The following is a 23,982-nucleotide window of genomic DNA, read 5'->3' on the forward strand; positions in this document are numbered from 1 at the left end:
AATCTTGTACTCAAAAGAACTATAATAATAAATTAGTGGCAATAAATAAACAAATAAATAAATAAAATGCGGCATTGTAATTGCTATTATTTATAATAATAATAATTATAAGTAACAGTTACAATCAAGCTACACATTGCTGTCTTCCAGAGCATGCGCACAAGGCCTTCACAAAAATGGTTTGATTTCAGTCGAACAAAAAACGTTCGCGTGAGATTTTAAACAATGTTGATATTGTTTAAGAAAACTATTAAAAAGCGTTTTCGGTTATTAAAATTAAGTTAAAATTAAAGTAATTATAAATATTAGATGTAAAAACCCTGAAACTTCAAATATTTGCCTGGCAACTAATATAACTAAGTTTGGAGTTGAAGTAGTAAACTTACTAAACCTGATAGAAAAAAATCTATATATAAAAAATAAAATAAAAAATCTATATAGAAATATAAATAATACTAAAATAGCACTGATAGAAATAAACCTTTGCATTAGTATGACTGAAAGTGAACTCTTAAAGTGCACATAACCGCATATATATATATATATATATATATATATATATATAAAATATATATATATATATATATATATGTATATATATATATATATATATATATATATATATATCGATCAGAAAGTAGTTACTAAAGCAATGTCAACATGAGGAGTATTTAATCCAAAACTAAAACCTCATTGGGTGGCACACCAATGACATCATCAATTACAAAACTTCACATGTAGAAAGATTCTCTATTCCTTTATTTATGCAATTCATCCTGTTCTGACGAGTAGGATATCAAGCAGACACACATCTACATCACGAATGTATGAGACGCAGTCCGGCACGCAGGAAAGGATATCTTAAGAAGATTGAAGCAGAAGTCTGGGGTAATTCTCTTTTCCAGTTTCAAAGATGTAGCCTGGAAGTTTCCACAGGCTTATGCGACACATTTCTCTCAGAGTCCAGTATAGGATCAGAAGAAAACAAGAAAGGAGACCGAGATGAGACGAGGGGAGAAAGAGGATGTCCAGAATGACTGACAGGAAACCAGTGACACAGGCACGAAACACAAACACAGCAATGAAGTACAAGATCATTCAGATCACATCTATGACACACACGCACACAGATTTCTTTTTAAACAGCCACCTTTATTACAATGTTAACACCTGCTTACAATCAAAATGTTTTGTATTATTACAAAACTATAGAAAAAAGAACAGTTGAAGAACATCAATAACTTAAAAAGTCTTACAGACCACTCAGGTGTCAGAGGTCACACGAGTCAGGATTAGACAGACGGTCAACAGTACATTCATTTTTAACCATTAACCTAAATAAACTTCCTGTGTTCAGCTGACAGATGACTCCCGCTGGCTCGTCTGTCACAAGTATTCTTCAGTACATGCAGAAGCATGTTCAAACCAAGGGCACGGTGTACAAAGGTGATAGAGAAGGTTTTTTTTTTGCGTGTGGATGGGTGTGAGCGTGTTTTACTGGGCTCTCCTGGACATCAGCATCTCTCTTATGTTGTCCTCCGCATCTTTAACGCTGCGCTCCAGGTAAGTCTTCTTTTGCTGCAGAAAAACAAAGGGAAAAGACAAAAACAAGTTGGTTATAACGTCAAGCTCGGCCACATCAGAAGGCTTTTTCTTTCTGAACACACCCTTTACTCCCCAAACTGCGTGACAGAGCTGTTAAAATTCTTTGTGATAAGATAAGACGATGATCGTTTTTTTGGATCGTGTTCAGAGACACTCTTGGTGTGAATTAAACTTTGATTGCTCAGGATGAATAAGGTTAAAGGTTTCTGATTGTCTCGAAATATGAAAAGCCTTTCCTTTTATAGTCAGAAAACTTCGGGAAGACTGTTAAATCAAAGGTGCTGTTTGCTTGAGAAAGTGTAAATGGAACGTTACGCAATGCCGGCCAGGATGTGTAATCAGCTGACACCTGGTTAGCGGCGAGATACTGTTCAGTTACAGGCCTCTACCTGAAGTCTTCAGACAATGTGTTGCAAAAGAACTGAGTCAAATGCTAAGTGTGCACACGCACTCACACACAGTCAGAAAACCTTTGCCCCAGGCAATGTGGCACCCTCTCATCAGAAATAAGCCATTTCTGACATTCATCAACACAAACATTGTGCGACACACATCACATTATGAAGCCATTTATTATTCTTGACCAATTTACATGAACCAGCGCAAAGGTTTTTTTTACCTTACGTCACAATTTGAAAGTCTTTGAGACGACTCAAAAAAGAACCAAAAGTGTGCCAGATTGTCGTTCTGTGTGGTTATAAGTCGAAACATGCGGCTTGTGGGCTCACATCTCTGTAATGATTAAAGAATAGGCATGTGTTTACATCTGTAACCCAGCATTACTGCACATTAGCTCACTGCTGTCTGGGAACCCCACCCATCCTCGTCCCCCCTCGGTCACACACGACTAGCTTAATGTAGCTCGATTCTCTAAAACCTAGTGATGTGACAAAACCTTAAAGTGATACTTCACCCCCCCCCCCCCAAAAAAAAAAAAAAAAAACATCGTGTCATTCCAAACCTGTAAGACTTTCGTTGATCTTTGAAACGCAAATTAAGATATTTCTAATGAGACGACTTGAGAGATTCCTGTCCTGACATTGAAGTTAATTCCATCTAATGTTCTCGTGAGAACGAAAGATCTCGTCATACGAATTTCGCAACTGGTTCAAGGTGGTTACATGGATTCGTTCAGTTAACTAACGGAAAGCTGCTTGGCTTGAAAGTGACCCCTGTATTTTGCCAGTGAAATTTACAGAGACAAAAAAAATTATATTCTAAGTACTACTGTAGCAATTCGTGAAACACAGCTCACACAAAAGTCCCACCAAGCTGCTTAATTTTAGTCAACGCAATTCTGCATGATCCACTAAACGCAATGAAAAATCTTCTGTCCTCAAACGAAAATTCCCAGTGGCATTCATTCCTATTAAAATGTCTGTTATTTGTCCGTAAAAATTCACCAAATGATGGTTAATGTGACCACACCTTAACACGTAATCTAACTTTTGTAGTTTAGTACTTTCATAGAACTTGTAAATCAATTTCTTTTACACCTGCAAGCTATTAATAATTTTATGAAGTTACTAGTACAGCTGTGCAATTAATTGAAATTAATTTGGCCTCCAACGATTATGAAAATGCAGTAATCGAGATATAACGATTACTGCACTCCATTCTGCCCTCTTTCAAGTGGTGCGCTTTCGCACTTGGTGATTATACATATAAACCCTCGTCAGTTATGTAGTATATGAACGTAAACGATTGAGAATGAAAATACGTGTGTAACAGTTAATTGGATCCGTGTGGCTCTATATTCCTGCTGCTGACTGTCTGCTTAATATTAATCAAACAACCAGAGGCAAAGAGAAAGACAAAAACACTTTTGTAGCTTTAATAAGTAACTTCAGTGAAGACTACTATGAGGTTTTATTTTACATTCAATTATTCAATTTTTATAGTAGGCTCTTAGCTGAATACTTTATACTTGCATATAAAGTATATGCATTTTTTTTCTATTGTATTTGTCCTTATTACTGACCGTTTAATTATTTTCAATAAGTTTTCAGGGCTAGTTTTAGTTTTTTTTTACTAATTATTAGTTACCCTGGTATTCTGCTGTGGTATTAAGAATTGTGAAATTTCTCTAAATCTCTAAAATGTAAATGTCATAGCATTTTTTTATATATATATAAAATATATATTTGATATAAACTGGTATCTTTAACCTGTTAAATGTCACCCCGTCCCGTATACGGGACGCCTACGTTGACTATACTATATTACAATCAAATTTAATCTAATCTTGACAAACTTTATATCGTTGGAAAGGTCTAAGTCTCCCAAATATATATTATACCAATATTGTTTGTTAAGAATTATGTAGGAAAAGTAATAGATGAATTTATGACAAGAGTGCACCCTCAGAAATCTACATTACAAAAGGAGCTTTGACCTTTGTTTAAAAAAAAAGACTTCCTCGTTGCCTTTCTCTCTATCACTTTTTAGATATCATCAGAAGTTATATATCACTTGAAAACATAAAATCTCAAAATTCATCCTTTAAAACCCATTTTAAAATCAGACATTGCATTTCCAGGTAAATGGCACATCAAAATCATGTTACAAAATGTTTTCAGTCATGAAATATAAAAATTTTGGTTTGTATCATGCACATTCAAGTCTATCTTCAAAAACGTGAGTGACAGTTATCAGGTTAAATAAATCACTTGTATAAAGTTTTAGTAGGTTATGTGGCCCACTCAAAATTGTGTTAAATAACCATGATTCCAATATTGACCAAAATAATTGTGATTATATTTTTGCCATAATCAAGCAGTAAGTAGGTATGGTTAAGGCCCATTTGCAGTATTAAGGTTTAAGTATTAAGATTATGGTTACATTTGCTGTCGTTTAGCAAATTTTAATGGGTTATATACAGTCATTTCAATAGAAATCCATGGAATTGCAAATTGCGTGTGAGAGTGAATGATTTCTCCACACAGATTTTGCAATAAGGATTCACACTAGGGCTGCACTATATTGGGAAAAACTCACATTGCGATATTTTGTATTTCTGTGATTTATATTGCGATATGAAAAAAAAAAATGACAGGTGATTTCAAAAGCTCTATATGAAAAAAAAATCAATGATTTGGGTGATTTTGTAGATGAGTAAATCAGCACAGAAAAATAAACAGAGTACAAACATATATAAATATAATAAAACAAAGATATAAATGAAATAAACAGTGCTTTGTATTTTTCTGGTAAGTCTAACAGTATTCAGGTATACTGGTTGAATAATCAAATGTAAAATAACACTGCATAGTCTTCACTGTATAAATTAAATCTAATAAATGTGTGTAAAAGCGGTAATCACAGGACCAAATTTACTGACTAGATGCGCATGATAATATTGTTAGAAAAATCTGTGTGGCTCTCACCGTGTCTACACCAGACGCGAGCACCGCGATGTAACAAAAAACTATAGAACCCATTATAATCAGTGATGCTGTCTACACTGGATACAGCGTGACACAGAAAATCCCTTGTTCTTTTTATGACATACTGACACAAAGTTCAAAGGATTTGCAACAGTCGTTTTTTGTCGCGTCCAGTGTACGTAGCACAGCGGTCACGAAAACGATCAGTATAAATATAATAATCAGTAAAACTAAAAAAACGCACATCCTGCGATGTCGATGCTAAAACGTTATATCGTGCATATCGCCCTAATTCACACTGACCAACATAAAGTTTCTTTGTTTGAAAGTGACTTCAGTGTGAGGGGCTTCATAAAGATGCAAACTTTTTATAACAGACGGACCGGTTTGGCCCATGAAATAAAGCAATTGTGTCTTAAATTTCTCGATTCAACTGCTCAATTCATATGGAAACTTTTACATTCTCCTTTTTAACTTTAAGTGGTTTTGATGGAACAGATTTTGCCAAGTTTCATTAAAAATATCTTCATTTAGGTTTAAAGATGAATTACAGATTTGGAACAACATGAGAGCGAGTACACTTGCTGGGTAAATCATCATTCTTAACCCAAATCCTGGGTTCAGCCTGCTGGGTCATTTTATTGGGATATTTTATTGGGTGTTGGGTAGTTTTTCTGAAAAATGTTGGGTTGTTTATTTATTTTTCCCACAATTCAGCTTGCTGTATCATTTTAATGGGTTACTTGAACTGGAACAGCTTACTGATAGCAATTTTCTTCCCACAGATTCCCAATGGCTGCTCTTTGTGCTCCTGTCATGTCCTAAAAAGCTAACTAAATTTTACTGAACAGATTTTAGAGTGCATTTTTGACAATGAAAAACCTTACATTTTAAAATTAAGATCTAGCACTATGCCAAAAAAACAAACCCAGAAAATTGGTTAATTGTATAAAACCCAACAAGCTGGGTCAAAATAGCCCAGCATGTGTTCTGTCCAATATTTACCTAGCGCTGGGTTGCCAAATAACCCAAAAAGCTTTGTTTTTAACCCAGAATGAGTCTAACTGACAGAATTTAAATTTTTCGTTGAACTATCCCTTGAAACTTTTTGTGACATAAAAAAAGTGCGCATTGTGTTGTTTTCCTAGTAACAGGCACATGTGTCATGGTTGTTGCATTAAAAGAGAGGTATTTGGTTGTGCTTTTATTCATGCAAACATATTTTCCATTCGAACTACGCCAAATGTGACACAAATAAACAAAACAAGGATGCGGAATGAGACGAATATCTGAACTCTGTCCTAAAAAAAGCAAAAGCCAATTGTTCATTAAAGAGAAAGCTTATTTTTGGAATCTTGTCCGGCCTGTTGTTTACGTACAAAGCTGCTTGTGTATTTTGGGCTTTTTGTATGTGCGTTTGTAGATACAGATGATACATGTTACCAACATGCTTGCTTGTTTTAAATGAGAGGGCGAGGTTTGATGGGTTTTTCACACCATGACATCTGTTTTGTGATAAGTCTGCATGCCAGAAGGAGGGGGAAAATATTCTCTGAGCAATCATGATAAGAGATACGACAACAATTGATATCAGCTTTCCCATACCTCGCCATTATGGAGAGCTACAGAAAAAAACACAATTATTTATAGGTCACAGTGCTTGGAAAGGCAGGGGAAAGGTCATGAAAATATTTAAGAGGGCAGAAAATGATAGGATGGAAAACAATGGCCAACAGGGGTGCACAGAATTTTGCCCCTTCATCAGTCTGATAGAGTTGGACAAGTGCTGTCAAGCAGACACTGTTAACTTGTTTGGCTGCCTTTAAAGTTTCTTTTCACCCGTGACAAAGGAATGTCACCACCATGAGAACACCCAAAATGCATATACCAAAAAAAAAAAAAGCAAATTTTCTATTTGCGTGCATTCTGAGACGCAGATTTGCGCGTTTCCGATGACGGCGCATGAATGTTTAAACTGGCAAGGCTTAAATGAGTTTAGTTTAAACAGAGACAGCAATGTGTGCTGTTTAGGTCTCACCTGAGTGAAATCAACACCTGGGTGATGACAGCATCAATGACTGCTCATATTCCAGCATACGGCACTCGCATTGAACAAAGAGTGACAGTTTTGTCCATGGTTTTTTTTTGTCATTGTCGTTGTTATATACTGGAAAGCCAGAATGCATATCTATCGACAGAAATATACATTATCCAAACTATTTTATGTGTTTTGATAAAAAAATATATATAATAACATTTTTCAAATGTGTTTTCATTAAGTTGAACTACGGTGCAAGTGCATGCCGAACCATGGGTGGAGAACACTACGGTTTGATTTCTTACCGAGAATGAGGCCATATTTATTTGATCATAAGTACAGTAAAAACATTAATAATGTGAAATATTATTACAAAAAAACAACTGTTTTCAATTAAAATATATTTTTTTAAATGCAATTTATCCTTCTGATGGCAAAACAAAATTTTGAGCAGCCATTATTCCAGTCTTGAGTGTCACAAGATTCATCAGAAATTATTCTAATATGCTGACTTGGTGCTCAAACAACATGTCTTATTATTATCAATGTTAAAAACAATTGTGCAGCTTAATATGTTTGTGGAAACCATGATACATGATGTGGTTTCAGGATTCGGGACAAAAGAGAATACAAATATAGCAAGGAAACATCTTTTTATGGAATTGTCTTCACAGGATACACATGAGAGACAAAACAAGGCCTGTGAGATCCATTTCCTGAGCAAATTACTAAATGCCAGTTCTTTTAATAAGTCATTTAAAAAGTCTACTGAGTTAAATCAGTCTGATGCATCCTTCAGGAAATGAACTCAATGAATACACTGAAGAATATTATTCCAGTGGTTTATTTACTCATTTATCTTGTTTGCGTATTGGGTGAAGCAGATATTCTATAAAAAGAACCCTGGAGATCCAGCTGAAACGCTACAGGGGAATCCTCCTCCCTGTATGCTCTGTGAATCATATGCAAAAGAAATGAAGCTTCAGATACATGTGGAAAATTCGGTGGAAGACTGTTGTATTGACTACTATATCTGTGTTAAGCAAGATGTAACTAGCTGTTAAGTGCAGGAACAGAAACAAAACTAACTAGGCGCAGTTTGCCTCCTACACAGCTCTACTGAGGCGAGTGTAAAACAATCAATCTTTTGACTCTATGAATGTCCTGCTTGGTGTGTGTATGTGTGTGTCTTTCTCACTTTCGGACATCTCCACTGAGCTCTCCTCTATGAAATAGCACCATTTAAATCCGGCTCTATTTAATAAATCAGTCATAGAAAAAAAACATAAACTATAAAAATACTGTACAAATAGCTTTTTTTTAGTAACCAATAAGTTGCCTTTTTTTAAAATTTACTAGTGACAAAATTGTAAATGGTTTTACATCACTTTTTCTAAAAATGTTTTGTAAAGTACTGTCAAAGTAATGTTTATGTATAGTAAAAACTATAGATTACTTTAAACTTATTGTGAAAAATATTATTACTAAAGGCCCCGTGTGAAACATCACTTTTTTTTCTTTTTACATTGTTTTATCTTATTTCTGATAAATAATGTACATTAGGGTGCTTTGTGTAAAATGTCTTTATTTTTAATTCTTTACTTCTTATTTGTTATTTAGAAGTAATTGTTTATTGCATTATTTTAGTGTGCATTGCCCAGGTGATATTTTGTCTTTGTGTGTTTGTTTATACATGAGTACTGATCATGTGTTATGTATATATGATACTGTTAAATAAAGTGTTTATGGAAAAAAGAACAACTCCTATTATGATTTACAGTGAAACCCCGTAAACTGACATTTCCAGAACTCCCTGTGTGACACTTCACACATGATGTGTTTCTTATGCTATGCATGTTAGGGGTTTATTTTACAAATTAAACATTTTAATTTGTGTTCATTGCATCGTTTTAGTGTTTTGTACTTAATTTGTGTGCATTATTAACGTACTTCAGAAAAGCAAATTGTGATGTACTTTGACTTTATCTTTACCACCTGTTACTATTTGTGATTGTCAGTATATTTTATGATTTTAGTAGAGGAGCGATATTATAAATACTTTTTTAATTATAGGTTGTTCTGTAATATATGCTCACATTTTACTTTATTTTTACGTTATTATTCTAGCATGCACATTTTAAACCTTAACACCATTTAACAAGATAATTTTTACAGGATAATTTTTTTTTTTTTATTATAGTACTAAATCGGTAATCATCAAAGGTATGAACCCTGCAGATTCTGCTTTGCCCAAACACGTTGGGTTATGGAAAAACTATCAAGATACCTCAGAAGACTGACCTTCCCAGAACAATGCGGAAGAAGGCACAAAGAGAGGTCTTGTGGCTCTCTCTTCTGCAGTTCGGTATGAATCCGGCTGCAGAAGCCTTCATTGTTGTGGCCTGAATGGAACCTCTCATGGGAGTGAGGGCCGCCCATAGTAACTTCTGTCAGAGCACAGATGACAGGGCAGATAGACTGCGCAGACACCGCCGTAAAAGAGCCCTTTGTTGTTACCGGCTCCGCTACAAGAGGCAGAGGTGACGCTTCTGAAAAGCACTGGCCAGCCACAAAGGCGGACGGAACGGATGAGCGGCAAAGAGTTGAGATTCAGCTTTAGCAACATAAACAAAAAACAACCGCCAAAGGAATGTGGCTGCAGCGGTTTAACTCTAGAGAAATTCTTTATTCTGAATTCTTTGATCCGCAGAAACACAAGGTGTTTTCTTAGAAGTGCCATTGAAACAGGAACTTTAGCTCTATCTGGGCCATTGTTCTCGCATTCTGCAAAGATAAACTATAATTTTGATTGTGTTGATTAAACACCTACAGAAAAATGAGGAATCTGTGAATTTCAGTGGTGACGGTGTGGTGGACATTTCAAATGAAGTCCCCTCTCCGCGTCTGGGCTTTTATGGTCTAATTTAAATTCATGTTTCATTTGATGTTTAAACAGTTTCCAGGTTACAAGCATCGATAACCTCACACCATTGATACGCTTCCCAATATATTGCACTGAAGAGTCTCGGGTGAGTTGAGCGAATGTTATATAATGTTGGCTAAACTAGTTGGGTAGTCTGTTTACATTATAATAATAATGTAATAATAATAACAAACGGTTGAAAACAATAACCGTAACCATCTGAAATTAACTGCAGTAACTGTACAGTAAGTAGCCGACATTCAATACAAACATAGATGGTACAGACATCAGCATTTAGCTTTTGTTTTCGAATTGGGTTGAAACTAAATAGAACTGGCCTTAAATGAAAAGATTAACTGTAACTACGTGAAATGAAAGGGAATAACTGCATAGTTCTACAGTCCAAACAACACAATCAACACACATTCAATGAGGGTTTTCTTAATCAGCATTCAGTATTTGTTTAAGTTTATAAATTTGTTTTGTTTTTTAAAAAGGTCTTTACCAGTGAGACTAAATAAAAATATGCTATATAAATAAATTATTCCAAAATGTTAAAATCAATAAATGTTGGTGAGAGTAAGATTAAAGAACCAGCGGCAGATGGTAAAGAGTAATTATGTTCCATAAATAAGTAACACAATCCACCATAAAATGTGAAAGAAGTAAACAATGAACTGCTTGAAGTAAACTAGTGGTTTGCTGGATGTTAGAAACTACTTCCACATCTGTCCAGACACTGTTGTCATGTGGTTTCTACGTCAGTAAAGGTGGACACAAAAGGTAACTAACGTCATTGACAGGCGACTGCATTGCCCCTAGTCACTGTTTTTAAAATGGGTATTTTCTCATGATTTACAAGTAGTTGAAAACATTAGAGATATTGTTAATCATCAGCTGGACAAAATTTGTAACACTAGCCTAGTGGTTTTTGGATATTTTACTGCAAATGTCTTACAAATTGTACCGTTAAACCTTAACACGTAAAACAGTAATTTTAAATTGTTGTAAAATTTCACAATATTACCGTTTATCATATTTTTGATTATAAATGCAGTTATGGCAAGTATAAAACACTCCTTTTCAAAACATTAAAATATATTATCAACCCCAAACATTTGAACAGTATAATTATCTTTTATTTTTGCAAATAAATAAATAAACATTTGCATTTTAAAGATCAGTCTTTCTTTTGAGGAGGGGCCAGGCAAAATTTTGGCCCTAAGAGACTGTGTGAATCTTTGTGAACGGTTTCATCTAATATTTTATGTTTTATTTTCATGCTATCAAATATTTTTCTTTGAGGGTGCAATAATTGGATGGGCACTTTTAAAAGAGTAGTGTAGTTCTGTGCTACTGTCAAGATCAAGGGTACAAAGTCAAATGAGGCGCAGCACAGCGGGTGCGAGGAGACCCATCATGTGTCTCAAAGAAGATGTGGGCATGAAAGTGCCATGTAAGGACATTTGTCCCATGCACTGACACCCAAGCCATGCAACTAAATCTGCAGCAACTCCCCTCCTGCTGTCTCTGGAGTATTAATAACAAGCTTCTCCTATCTTTCACTGCAAATGCAACAAACAATACCCCGGTGAGACTCAGGGAAGGGGGATGACAGATCCATAACAGCCCTGTCAACAGGTTATCTCACACGCTTCACAACAGACCCTCCCCCGCTATGGGCACGCAGCCCACCTGCATCGTGGGCCAATTATGAGCTCATAGTTGAACCAGCAGTGGGGTTAGTGTCACCCAAAGAGTCATCAGTCATGTATGGGGATCACGAGGGTGGTGTGTAGGCCAAGGCGATGCTCAGATGCTGACAACATCGTGTTACCTCGTAACGTATTGCTTTGCGTCTAGGCTGTGTGAATACCGAGGCCAAAGGAGTCATGAGTTCATTCGCTCTCTGTGGTCTAAATGCAGTCTCAGTATGTACTAGGCGGAAAATGGCAGCTATGCGGTTTGACTGTACACAGGCGTTAAAAAAGCAAGGAGGCTTGTGAAACATTTGTGTGACTCAGGGGTTGTCTTTCAAACGCTAACAATCACCATCATTATATCGGTGCCCTTAAAAGCCAATTCACACTGCACTGACCGACGCCAACAAATGGCAACAGACACGTTCATTAGGTTTTGTCTGATCAGTGTGCTACCCCTGTTGGCGTTGGTCGGCACTTGTTTTCGCCAATTGAACAAGTTAAATCAGCATTTTTTTGGGTCTTGGAATGTCTGAGAAGTGACGTACTTTATTCAGTTGACTACCAACGCAGAGTGAATTGGTCTTAAAACCAACAATTGATTATGACGTTGGGATAAGCAGAAAACATTTGTGTCTGGGGCCGGATTCACAAAAATCTTCTTGTTAAAGAAAATGTTTTCAAAGATCAAAGACTTACTGACACCCATACATAAGATGTTGATTATTGTTTTGATGTAAATGAACTATGTTCATCATAAGAAGGGACAAGATCTGGATTAAACCACTTGATTTATAAATTACTTTTTCTATGCCTTTATGATCTTTTGTGTTTTTTGGCTACTTGGAATTTTAATGGAGGGACAGAAGCATTTGGGGTTTCATAAAGAATTATCTTAGTTTATGTTTTGAAAATTAACCAAAGTTCAGAACAGCATGAGGGTAAGCATTTTCATGGTTGGGTGAAACCCTTAAGAAAAAGTTCTTGGGAGTCCTGGTCACCTGTAAACTTTCTGACTTGTTCAAAGCCAATATGAGGCCTCTATATAATTATGTTAAGTCTTTATTCCTATCCTATCTCTTTAACAGGAAGACAGAATATGATCAAAATGAACTTCAGTGGCTTCCTATAGTTACACCAAAATCTTTAATCGTTTATCAGCAGAATATTACATCTTTTATGTGGAATAATAAGTTTAAATGAATTAGTCAAAATCATCTCATGAAACCAAAATGCCTGGCTCTGTCACTTTTTTAAACATATTATTAGGCAGCAAATATAAGGAATATGCAATTTTTTGTTACATCATGGCATACAACTTCAGAAATTACTGATGAAACCTGCCTCCTGCTCCACTGCAACTTTAACATCCTTGCTATGTGCACCATTCCCTTTAAGTACACTCATTTTGTTAAAAACTTTGTTGTTAACATTCATTTAGGATCTGTCTCAGTTTTGTCTCACATTAGGTCTCAAGGACCATTCTTTTACAGCACCTTTTTTTTTTTTTTGCAACATATTTACCTTCTTTTTTTAGAGGGCCTGGATTAGCTACAGTTGGCCAACTTTTCACATAAAATTTCACATACACTTTGCATGATCTGCAAAATGTTAATTATTTTACCAAAGTTAGAGAGCTCATTCAAAATGCATGTTATTTTTTATTTAGTATTGACTGATTAAGATATTTTTCACATTAAAAGACGTTTACTAATAGTCAACAAGAGAAAATAATATAGAATTTATAAATATAAAATGAACCCGTTCAAAAGTATACATACTGTACACTTGATTCTTAATACTGGGTTGTTTCCTGGATGATCCACAGCTGTTTGAAGATGTGTACAATTTTCTTATTTCGCTTAAACATCTTTTTTTTTCTCATTTAGTATAGCCCTTCAGAAGCTACAGAAGATACTTACATGTATCAGTTTACCCTGATCTTAAAGGGGGTGAAATGCTCGTTTTCATTCAATATCCTGTTAATCTTGAGTGCCTATAGAGTAGTACTGCATCCTTCATAACTCCAAAAAGTCTTTAGTTTTATTATATTCATAAGAGAAAGATAGTCTGTACCGATTTTTCCCGGAAAAACACAACCGACTGGAGGCGTGATGTGTGGGCAGAGCTAAAGAATCACGAGCGCCAGTAGGCTTTTGCGTTGAGAGCGTTTGGAAGCTGACATTACCTTGAGGAAAAAACCATCATCCAAAACAAACCATGGCTTACATTCAGATTCAGCCGTTTATTTATGATCCAGAATCAGATCCCGAGGCTGAAACTGAACGAGAGCAGCAGCAGCAATGACTCGGGAGCCAGACGCACTAACAAGGAGGCAGAGATATTTGAAGCAGTTTTACTCACCGCCTGCGGTTCCAACACACGATCGTGACCCTTTTTCGTTGGGATTGCATCATCCTTAAGAAATAAACGATACGCATTTCCGAAACTTGTGACAAACCGGAAGAGGTATTTTTGGAACAGAAATACTCCTTCAAACGTACAACTTAATTAAGTAAACTTTGTCCATGTTTAGCATGGGAATCCAACTCTTTAACAGTGTAAAAAACTCAGTATGCATGAAATAGCATTTCACCCCCCTTTAATCGTGTTTCCTTCTGTAAAATTTATTATTGTCCCCCTCAATGGCTCCGTTGAGGATGCTTTGGAAGGAGGAGCTTAACCTGGTGCTTGAGGGAAAAAAAGATTGGGACTCAATCCTTGCTCGAATCCACTCATTATCAATCAATGCTAGCATACTCTAATTCAATTCAAGGTAGTGCATAGAACTCATTGGTCCAGAACTAAACCCAGACTTGACCCAGCCTGTCTTCGTTGTGAAACTGAACCAGCAACTTTACTGCACTCTTTTTGGTTGTGTCCCAAATTGTGTGGACATCTGGGGGAGAGTGTTTAGGTGTTTCTCTAAAATCTCTTTTTTTACCAAAGGACTCCAACCCCTAATGGTATTCTTTGGTGTTTTACCAGAATCTGTCAAGCTGACCTCACTGCAGGGTGAAAGCACAGCCTTGGCGACTTTATATGCTAGATTACTCAGTCTCATGAATTGTAAGTCAGCGGTTCTCCTACCTATGGCCAATGGGTTTGATCAGATCTGCAATGAGACAGAAGTATAATCTCTTTTTGATATGCCATAGTTCACCCCCTAAATTATTACGTTGTCCTTGTCAACTCTATTGACCACCCCCCACTGACTATCGACAGCTTGACTGTGGAGAGAGTCAGCAGCACTAAATTCCTAAAGGGTGCATACAACAGAAGACCTCACCGGGACCACCAACACTACACCACTCTCCATGAAGTTGCAACAGTGGCTACACTTCTTCAAAAGGGAAAGTCTCCCTCCAGCCATCCTCACCACATTCTACAGAGGAACCATTGAGAGCGTACTGACCGGCTGCATCACTGTCTGGTATGGGAACTGCAGTGCTGGTGACCACAAGACCCTACAGTGGACAGTACACATAGCCCCTCTCCCCTCCATTCTGGACATTTTCCTTGCACAATGCTCAAGTAAAGCTATGAGTATCGCAAAGGAGCCCACGCATCCCTCCCACAGTCTCTTCCAGCTCTTGCCAACAGGAAGACCGTAACAGAGCATCAAAGAGGAGAGCATCAGAGGGTTTGACAAACCACCTGTAGAAAACACCCTCTTTTCTATCTAGATGCAGGGTTTTTTATAAATACTTCATGTTACAAAGATTTAATAAGACAAATGTTTACTTGTGAATGCACCAATAGTCATACTGCACTTCTTGCTTATTAACCTTAAATGTCTATTTTGCATAATGTCATGCAGTTATCATGTAAAGTAATTGTATAGTCTGTTTTAGGTTATGTGTATGTATAGTCAACTATTTATAGTACATGTAGACTGTAAAAAAATATTGTAATTTTAACAGTTAAAGACTATAAGTTCTATGTAAGTGTATGTAAGCAACTATGTAAGTTTACATAATATATTCGGCAAATAAATATAATTGCATTTAATGTAATTTTACAGTAAAATACTGTTAAAAAATCAGTTTTTGTAAGAGAAAATGAAAAAGTCATTGTATAATTAACGGTGACAAACAGTAAAGTGACACTCCTAGAATTCACTCCATGACATTTCATATTTGATGTTTTTGTGTGTGTGTGTTTAATAATGTTTTTTAGTTTTTTTTCTTATTAGTTGTGTACATTATGGTTAAATCTTACATCTAATGATGTTAAAATGATGTTTATTGCATTATTTCAGTATCATGTGTGTCATAATGATGGGGTTTAGTGTTTGTGTGAATGACACAGTGCAACTTCTATATATAAGTATTGCCCTTATGTGACTTTCTCATCACCATCAGTTTTTCTTGGTTATCAGTGCATTACAATGGTACAATAAAAACTTCAATATGTTGGTTTATTACCATTATATCAGTTTATAAATGAGGGTATTTTATTGTGAATTTAATTTAAGTCTGTAAAACCCAATATATTATCCTACCATATATTTTTTACTGTGAAGTTCTTGCAACCACAGCTGCCTGTATTTTACCATAAAGTTACAGTTTTTTTTTTTTTACAGTGTTTAATTAGATTATCGATTCAATTAGTTAGCTATGTAGGTCTAATAATTGTTCTAAAGTCTAGTTTTGTATGTTTTAATTATGTTTATTTATGTAGCATCGTGGTCCTGCAAGACACAACATTTCATTCCAATGTATGTCCACACATGTAGTGGAATGACAATAAAGCTCAACCTGACTTTACTAAGTACAATCTTATGGTAAAAAAAAAAAGATAAGAACATTATTAAAAAATGTACAAAATATTCGTACATTTTATTTTTAAGTTAGAAAATAAGAAGAAAATAGCAGTTAAGAATAAATTTATACGAATGCTTTTAGAATCTGGCCCCTGGTCACTATGGGATATGTAACGGGCACAGTGCAATGAAACCAGCTGTCATCGGGTTTGATGAGGTACTTCTTATGGTGGGGTTGGGCTGCACCACCAGGGAAGCCCTGGGCACCATTCCAGAAGTCACCAGCCCTGAATTTGTTCAGGATGAAGTCATGGCTGAGCCTGGAATTACACCCAAACTGCCCAGTGCACCGCAGCCAAAGTCAGACAGGCCCAGACACGATGCAGAACACAGTCTCAGCCAGAACACACACACACACACAGACACACACACACACACACAGCTCAGAAATACTGCACATGAGTGAACTCCTATGACCATACAGCCCTCATGTAAACTTAAGGTGCACTTCCTTTTAGCTCATTTGCCTTTTAAATGCTCAGTACCTGCAAATAATGTAAGTAGCATTAAGAAAAGTATGTGCATATGCAAAGTTGGGAGGTGGATGAGTAATTGATCAGATAGTAAATACATTATTCAAACTATGCAAAGTGTTTTACCTTGACATCTTGGATAAACAAGGAAATGCATTTTCCATATCACTCTGACATCATACATGTGCAGTGCCACTCAAAGCAAAGAATATCTAACAGGCTAATAGACTAAATTTCAATTATTGTTTCATTAATAACCTGAAATGATAACAATTTTAAAAACCCTGTGTCCAAACATGCAAAAGCAGTATGTTGCAATTAAAAGTCGAAAACTTCATCAAGTCTCTTATGCTTGCGAAGCTGCATTTATTTGTTCAAATATACAGCATATTATTACAATTAAAAATAATGGTTTTCAATTTTGATATATTTGAAAAGGGATTTAATGTTGTGATGAAAAATCTGAATTTTTGTCAGCCATGAATCCAGTCTGATTGACTGCTTAATATTTAATATTATTGGCTTAATATTTTTGCAAAATTATGAAACTTTTTGAAATAATTATTTGATGAATAGAAAGTTTAAAAAACAGACTGAATGAAAAATATTTTGTAACAAAAGTCTTTACCGTCACTTTTGATTAACTGAATGCATACTTGCAGAATTTAATACTTAATATTATTTCTTATTAGCAATCATTTCTTTAATAAACACTGTACTGATCCCAAACGTTTGATTGGATTTATATGTATATATTTGTAAACAGTTATTAAATTAACAAAAACCAAATTAATGAAGACAAGTATAGAAGAAAGAGTGAGTGAGAGAAAGAAAGAAAGAAAGAAAGAAAGAAAGAAAGGATTTTGTGCCTATACTCTTTGATTCAGATACTTGATGATTGTAGCCAGAGGGTAAATACTTGCACAAGGTCATGACTTAAACGTTTTGATCTACATTTTCAACACAGGCTCAAAGCTGGAGAGAGATGAAGAAATGATTCTGCATGACACATCAGACCCAGACAGATGAACTAGACCACTGTGTACCTGTACTAAATGTCTCATCTGCTTCATCTGTTTCACTGCATCACAGACCACCTTTCATTACTTCATACACTCAGATCAAGAGGCTCTGACACAATTCATCTGCACTGATACCTCTCATTCTGCTTAAACATGATCTTACCAGCATTGTATAAAATAAACTATTTTTAGTAAATGACTTTAAATTCCCATCATAAGGAAATAAATACTTGCTCTCATCCTTCTCATAAAATTTTCCAAACTTGCATAGTCTTAAAATATCTTTCAAGAAAAATAAATAGAAGCACGCCTCACAATATGACACCTTGATGACAGGCTGTGCTGTTTTATTAAAACTTCTCACCTGAATGGGGTTATATCTTGAGTAAGAAAAAGAAAATAGAAATACGATGAAGAGAAGTTTCCGGCAAAAGCCTGCTGCATCCCCCAGAGTGTGTAGTAAATGCTGGTATTAAGCAGTGTTTACGGACTGGATACTTCACATAATAACATGCATTTGAAAAATTTACCACAAAGCAAAGTTTAATGACCAGTTTCCATACAAGGTGCTAACTTGCTTGTGCTGTTTAATGTGTGTGAAATGCTTTCTTCAGTTCAATACTTATGTCTTACTGCTATATTCTGTTGTTTAAATGTTAAAAACAAAAAAATCACATACATATTTCATTTTGCAAAATGGGTCGTCTTAATTTGGCATTTAACTTCATGCAAAAGAGAAAGAAGTGCTGTACTTTTGAGTGAAATTTGTATTTAGAGAATAGTTGGTGAGCGTCAAACTGTAACTACCGTTCAAATGTTTGGCGTCGTAATATTTGTTTCATGTTTTTGAAAGGAGTTTCTTATCCTCTTTATTTTAAAATAGTTTATAATAATTTCTCCTGTCTTCAGTGTCACACGATCCTTCAGAAACCATTTCTTATCATCAATGCTAAAAACATTTGTGCTATGTAATATTTTTGTGGAAACTGAGATGCATTTTTTCAGGATTCTTTGATGAACAGAAAGTTCAAAGAGCAGCATTTAGTTGAAATAGAAATCTTTTAAGATTAAAAATGCCTTTGCTGTCGCCTTTGCTCAGTTTAATCCTTCTTTGCGTAACAAATTAATTAATTTAAGATGTAACGAATAGGATTATAAAAGACTTTAAAGTAATAAGTACATTTCATGAATAATTAAATAATACAGCTCATTAAAAGGAAGGTTCAATTTTAAAATTCTTTACTGTATAGAATAAAAAAGATATGTAAAAAATGCAAATTGTATATATATTTAGTCTACAGCAACCTTGGACTCTACCTATTTCATAATGTCTATGTTACATTAGAACACAATCAGAAATCCCTCAAAAACCCAACAAACAAGCAATCCAATTTCCCAAGGAACTTCGAAAGAGCAGATCATTTAAATTTGACACCGGTGACACCAAAACCTGTGACAACATCTACGATTCAACACCCCACAACAGGAAAAACATGATGTGACACTGAATCCATTGCATCAGTCATTTTCATAGAGGCCCACATGTAGATGATGACGATGACATTTGTCATCACCGTTTCCTTACAATGAGTTCTTGGTAACTGACCGCGCAAGAATTTGGGTTTTTAAAGAAACAGAAACTGAGCACAGCTTCCATGTAAACACTTGAAGCCCCACACACACACACACACACACACACACAAATAAGATCTTTCTGCATCAAAATACTATTTATACATTAATTAGCATCTTTAAATGTGGTCCAGTGTCATTAATAAAAACACATTTAGTCTTTTTTCTTTGTGTAGACATGGTTTGTCTGAACAAAGTCAGACATTTCTTACTCATGAATTGTCTAAACTTTCTACTTCTAATGGTTTTAGTCATCTTTGTAATAGAAGCATGACAGAGCAATTGAACAAGCTAACAGTTCTGACACCTTCTTTTCGAAATTCAAGAAGAGGGAAGAGAAGAATAGGTATACTCGGATCAGAAACACAAGACATGGGCTCTGTTTACACCTGGTAGTAACATCGGTCTTGGGTGATTTGATCATGAGTGGTCGACCTGATCGCATTACACCTTACACCACATGCACTTCAAATGCATTGGACCACTTGTGATTGGATTTCATCAAACTGGGGAGCTTTCCTTTCACGAGTGCATACATCACAGTCACTGTATCAGTGTATCTACTGTTCAAAACATTGGAGTTGGGATTTTTAAACAAGTCTCTTATGCCCACCAAGAATGCAATTATTTGATCATAAATACAGCAAAACAGGAATATTGGGAAATATTATTTGAGCTATATTGTGAAATATTGGTTCAAAAATTAATTCAAATATGCTGATTTGGTGCTCAATACATTTTTTTTTTTTGCCATAATCCGTGTTAAAAACAGTTGTGCTGCTTAATACTATGGTAAACCGTGATTCATTTAGCTTTAAACAGAAATCTTTCATAACATGATAAAGATAAAGCAGAGAATAATAAACTAATATTTGTAATAATTATAATGTACATTTATATAATAAAACACAAAGTTGTAAACAGTCAGAAATATATCTGCTAATTTTTAAACACAAAAATGATGATTAAAATCCAATACTCGGTTATTTGCAAAATCTAGCGACCCGGGAATACATTACCCGCACATTTTCCGGAATCGCCGTGTAAAAGGGGCTTGTGTCCATGCATATGGCATGCTGAAGCTGTTCTGTGTGATGTGTATATGCATGGAATTCCATCATATTTTTCTAGATGATGCATAAACAGCAAACTGTGAAACGTTGGTATTTTATTAGTGGTTGAGTAGACAATTACATATTAGCATGTACACTAACGCAATCAATGTGCCACATGCAACATCCCTAAAATGTGGTTTCAGTGACTAGGTCCAAAACGCTTTAGGCTTTGTTTACACCTGTACTTGACACTTGCGATTGGATTTCAATATATATGTTAATACCAGATGTAAACATGTAAATCAATACTGCTGAGAAGTAAGAGAAATTGCTGTTGTTGTTTTTTTTTTTCGTGGTCCTAACTTACCTCAAGCTCCTTGATCTTCTCATCTGCCGTCTTCTGCTTTTCCAAAAGCTGATTGGCGATCTCATCTTTTGACTGTAAAATGAACCTGTAAAAATTGAGAAGATGGTCAAAACAGTGAACAGAGTAAAAAAAATTTAAAAATTTAGTGCAGATTTTACACCAACAAGAATGTACATACATGCGTCCTGCTCCCTCGTACATGCGGGTGCTGTCAGGGAGCAGTTTGATCTCTGCGTGCGTGAGGTTGGAGTGCTTCTTCATGCGGCTCAGCTGTTCGATCTGCAGGTCTGCCAGCTTCACCTTCTGCTGGGTGTCAACCATTTTAGCCTGCAACTCTGCAAAGGCCTGTGGCATACAGATGTAAGGATTGCAGTTTGAGTCAAATGAGATCTTAAATGCAATATCATCGTCTTTTCGCATGCCTTTAAAAATGTTTTATTGGACGTGAAAGAGAAAGTTATTATAGAAGAAGAACATGAAGAAGGGTTGTTCTATATAAACTACTACACACTAAACTATATGGACTACACTAGACTCTTTAAACCTTTAAAAGGTTTATCATTTGAATCATACATTTCATCAAAAAATATCGCAGTTAATCAGAAACAAAGTAAACATCAATTAACCAAAATGACAGCTATATTTTGAAAGCCTCGTACATCATTTGATGTATGTATTATACATATTAATTTATACAATGTTTACAGTAGTAAAAAGTGTAATGTCTATGATATTTGGACTTTATAATACTGGGAATAAGGGAATAAAAAATGAAAATGGTTCTAGTGCAGCGAGGTTGCATGTTGGTATATATCACATTGTTTTTGCAGTTCCATTGCATAATTGTAATCTACTTGGGTTTAAAAACTCTTTACTCGCTTAATTTATTATGACGAAGCAATAACCCCGTTTTTGTTGTATGAATAAATCTGTATTCCCTCGTTTACCTTTTTCAACTCGAGGTCTATGGGAGCCGCCATGATGCCGAGTAGAATGAGGCGCTGCGCTGCGCATGCGCACGATTGTCGCGAAGGCTCGTGACAGGTCTGCCTAGAGACACTAGCATTTTCGGTTTCGTACAGACGGCTGGGTTCTCAAAAATGCTTTCTAGCTAGGCAGCACGGTAGGTTTATAAAAACAGCATCAGCCTTAAAATAGTGCAGCACAGGAATGGCACAGTGCATAAGATATTAAACGTGTGTAATATTTTATATTTATTGTGAATGATGTTTTAAATATGTGTAAATATGTAATGCTGTAAAAATGGCAATGTTTCAAAAGCCAGTGCTGCCTTTTCTATTTTTCCAGCCAGTTTTGCACTGGAATGTTTCACCTCAGTGCTACGTTGCTCGAGAAAATATCTGTAATTATAAAAATGTTAACGTAGTTTTGTCTTCTAAAGTCATGTATGTTCTGCACTATGGCTCAAATGAGTCACTTTATTTGGTTTCTTCTGCCATACAGAAGACAAACTATAGCAAACCAACCAGCACAATGCACATTCTATGATACATACTAATACATAACATAACATAAACATATTAATTCCCACCACAGTGACCTCTCAATAGTTTAAACTTGACAATAAATAAATAAAATATAAATATTTATAAAAGACAAATGTGCTACAACATATATTATAACATTATATATTATAGTATTATAAACACTGAAAACAAAATCACAGACATTCATAATGTTTATTAAACAATTGTTTATTAAAGTGAAACAGTAATATCATTGGTTAAAATGTTTCGTTGTCATTGCCTAAAATTTACTTACATTTTTTGATAAACATATTCTATTTTATTTCACTTAATTTAAGCTACACTTTGTCAGTATTAGATATACCTACAAAGCCCTGTGTCAGACATTCCTCCACAGTATGTGATTTAATTGATTGTGTTTTTAGAGCTCCACAAATCGGTTTATTTCACAGTTTAGCTATAATATTATTAAACTATACAGGAGGGCTTTCCATACAGGTATGTGATTGTACAGTCTGTCATGCAACTTCAGTCCTATTATTATTTGATTGTATCTATCAATAATAAATATCTATACAATAAAAACACATGTACAAAACTATCAGTGCATTCACACAAAATTGTTACATATCAAAATAAATAACCAATACATTATAAATAAATAATTACAAGTGTTTTGTGGTGTTTCCAACAGTACTATAGATTTAGACTGATGGGATAAACGCTCCGGTTGCTAACGTAACCTAGGTTCCCTGAGATAAGGGAACGAGCTTTGCGTACACACGCTTATGGGGAAAACTCCTGTTTACGACTTGCATGTAGACTTATAGCATGGCAATTTATGTAACGCTCGTTCCCTTATCTCACGTAACTGAGATTACATTAGTGTGACGAGTGGGGCGGGGCCGAGAGCCATGGGACCAGGCCTGGACCTCTCTCGTCTGTCACTGTTGTCGCTCCTGTTTTATATCCTTCCATCTCCTCCGTGGGACTCGAGACCGGTAGGTCGAGCAGGTGTTGCTCATTTCCAATCACTCTGCCGGCCTTGCCCCGTTCCCACGGCTCTCGGCCCCGCCCCACTCGTCACAATTAGTAACCAGAGTGTTCCCATTCGAATGGTATCTCCTGTTGAATATACACGCTTACGGGGGAACACATCCAAAAAGCAACATGCTATAATAAACTGCATAACTAAGAAGCTCTGCATACCGAAATAAGGCAGTAAAATCTACATAGGATGACCAGCCAGCGGTCGCACAGATGTCACCAGTAGAGATCCCACTGGACCATGCCCAAGAGGAGGTCATTCCTAGAGTGGAGTGGGCCCAATGTAGCATAAGCTAGGGCTATAGCATAGATGGTCATTGTTTCATAACTGGCAGCCCTTTAGAGCAGCCTCCAAAGCTTACAAAGAGCTGCTCCAAGTGTTGAATCGGGCCAGAGCGCTCAACATACACTCTAAGAGCCCT

The 23,982-nt window shown here is 35.7% G+C and overlaps 1 protein-coding gene across 1 annotated transcript; it reads right to left on the reverse strand.

Moving 5' to 3' along the window:
* Positions 1-1,131: 1,131 nt before the first annotated feature.
* On the reverse strand, positions 1,132-22,083 carry LOC113064060 (prefoldin subunit 1). Its single transcript, XM_026234585.1, has 4 exons — positions 21,974-22,083; positions 21,205-21,371; positions 21,027-21,111; positions 1,132-1,578 (listed from the first exon to the last, which is right to left on the reverse strand). The coding sequence occupies exons 1-4, from the start codon at positions 22,004-22,006 to the stop codon at positions 1,495-1,497; spliced, it is 369 nt and encodes a 122-aa protein (XP_026090370.1). The 5' UTR covers positions 22,007-22,083; the 3' UTR covers positions 1,132-1,494.
* Positions 22,084-23,982: the final 1,899 nt, after the last annotated feature.

This window comes from Carassius auratus, chromosome 46, assembly GCF_003368295.1.
Source record: "Carassius auratus strain Wakin chromosome 46, ASM336829v1, whole genome shotgun sequence".
NCBI lineage: Eukaryota > Metazoa > Chordata > Actinopteri > Cypriniformes > Cyprinidae > Carassius > Carassius auratus.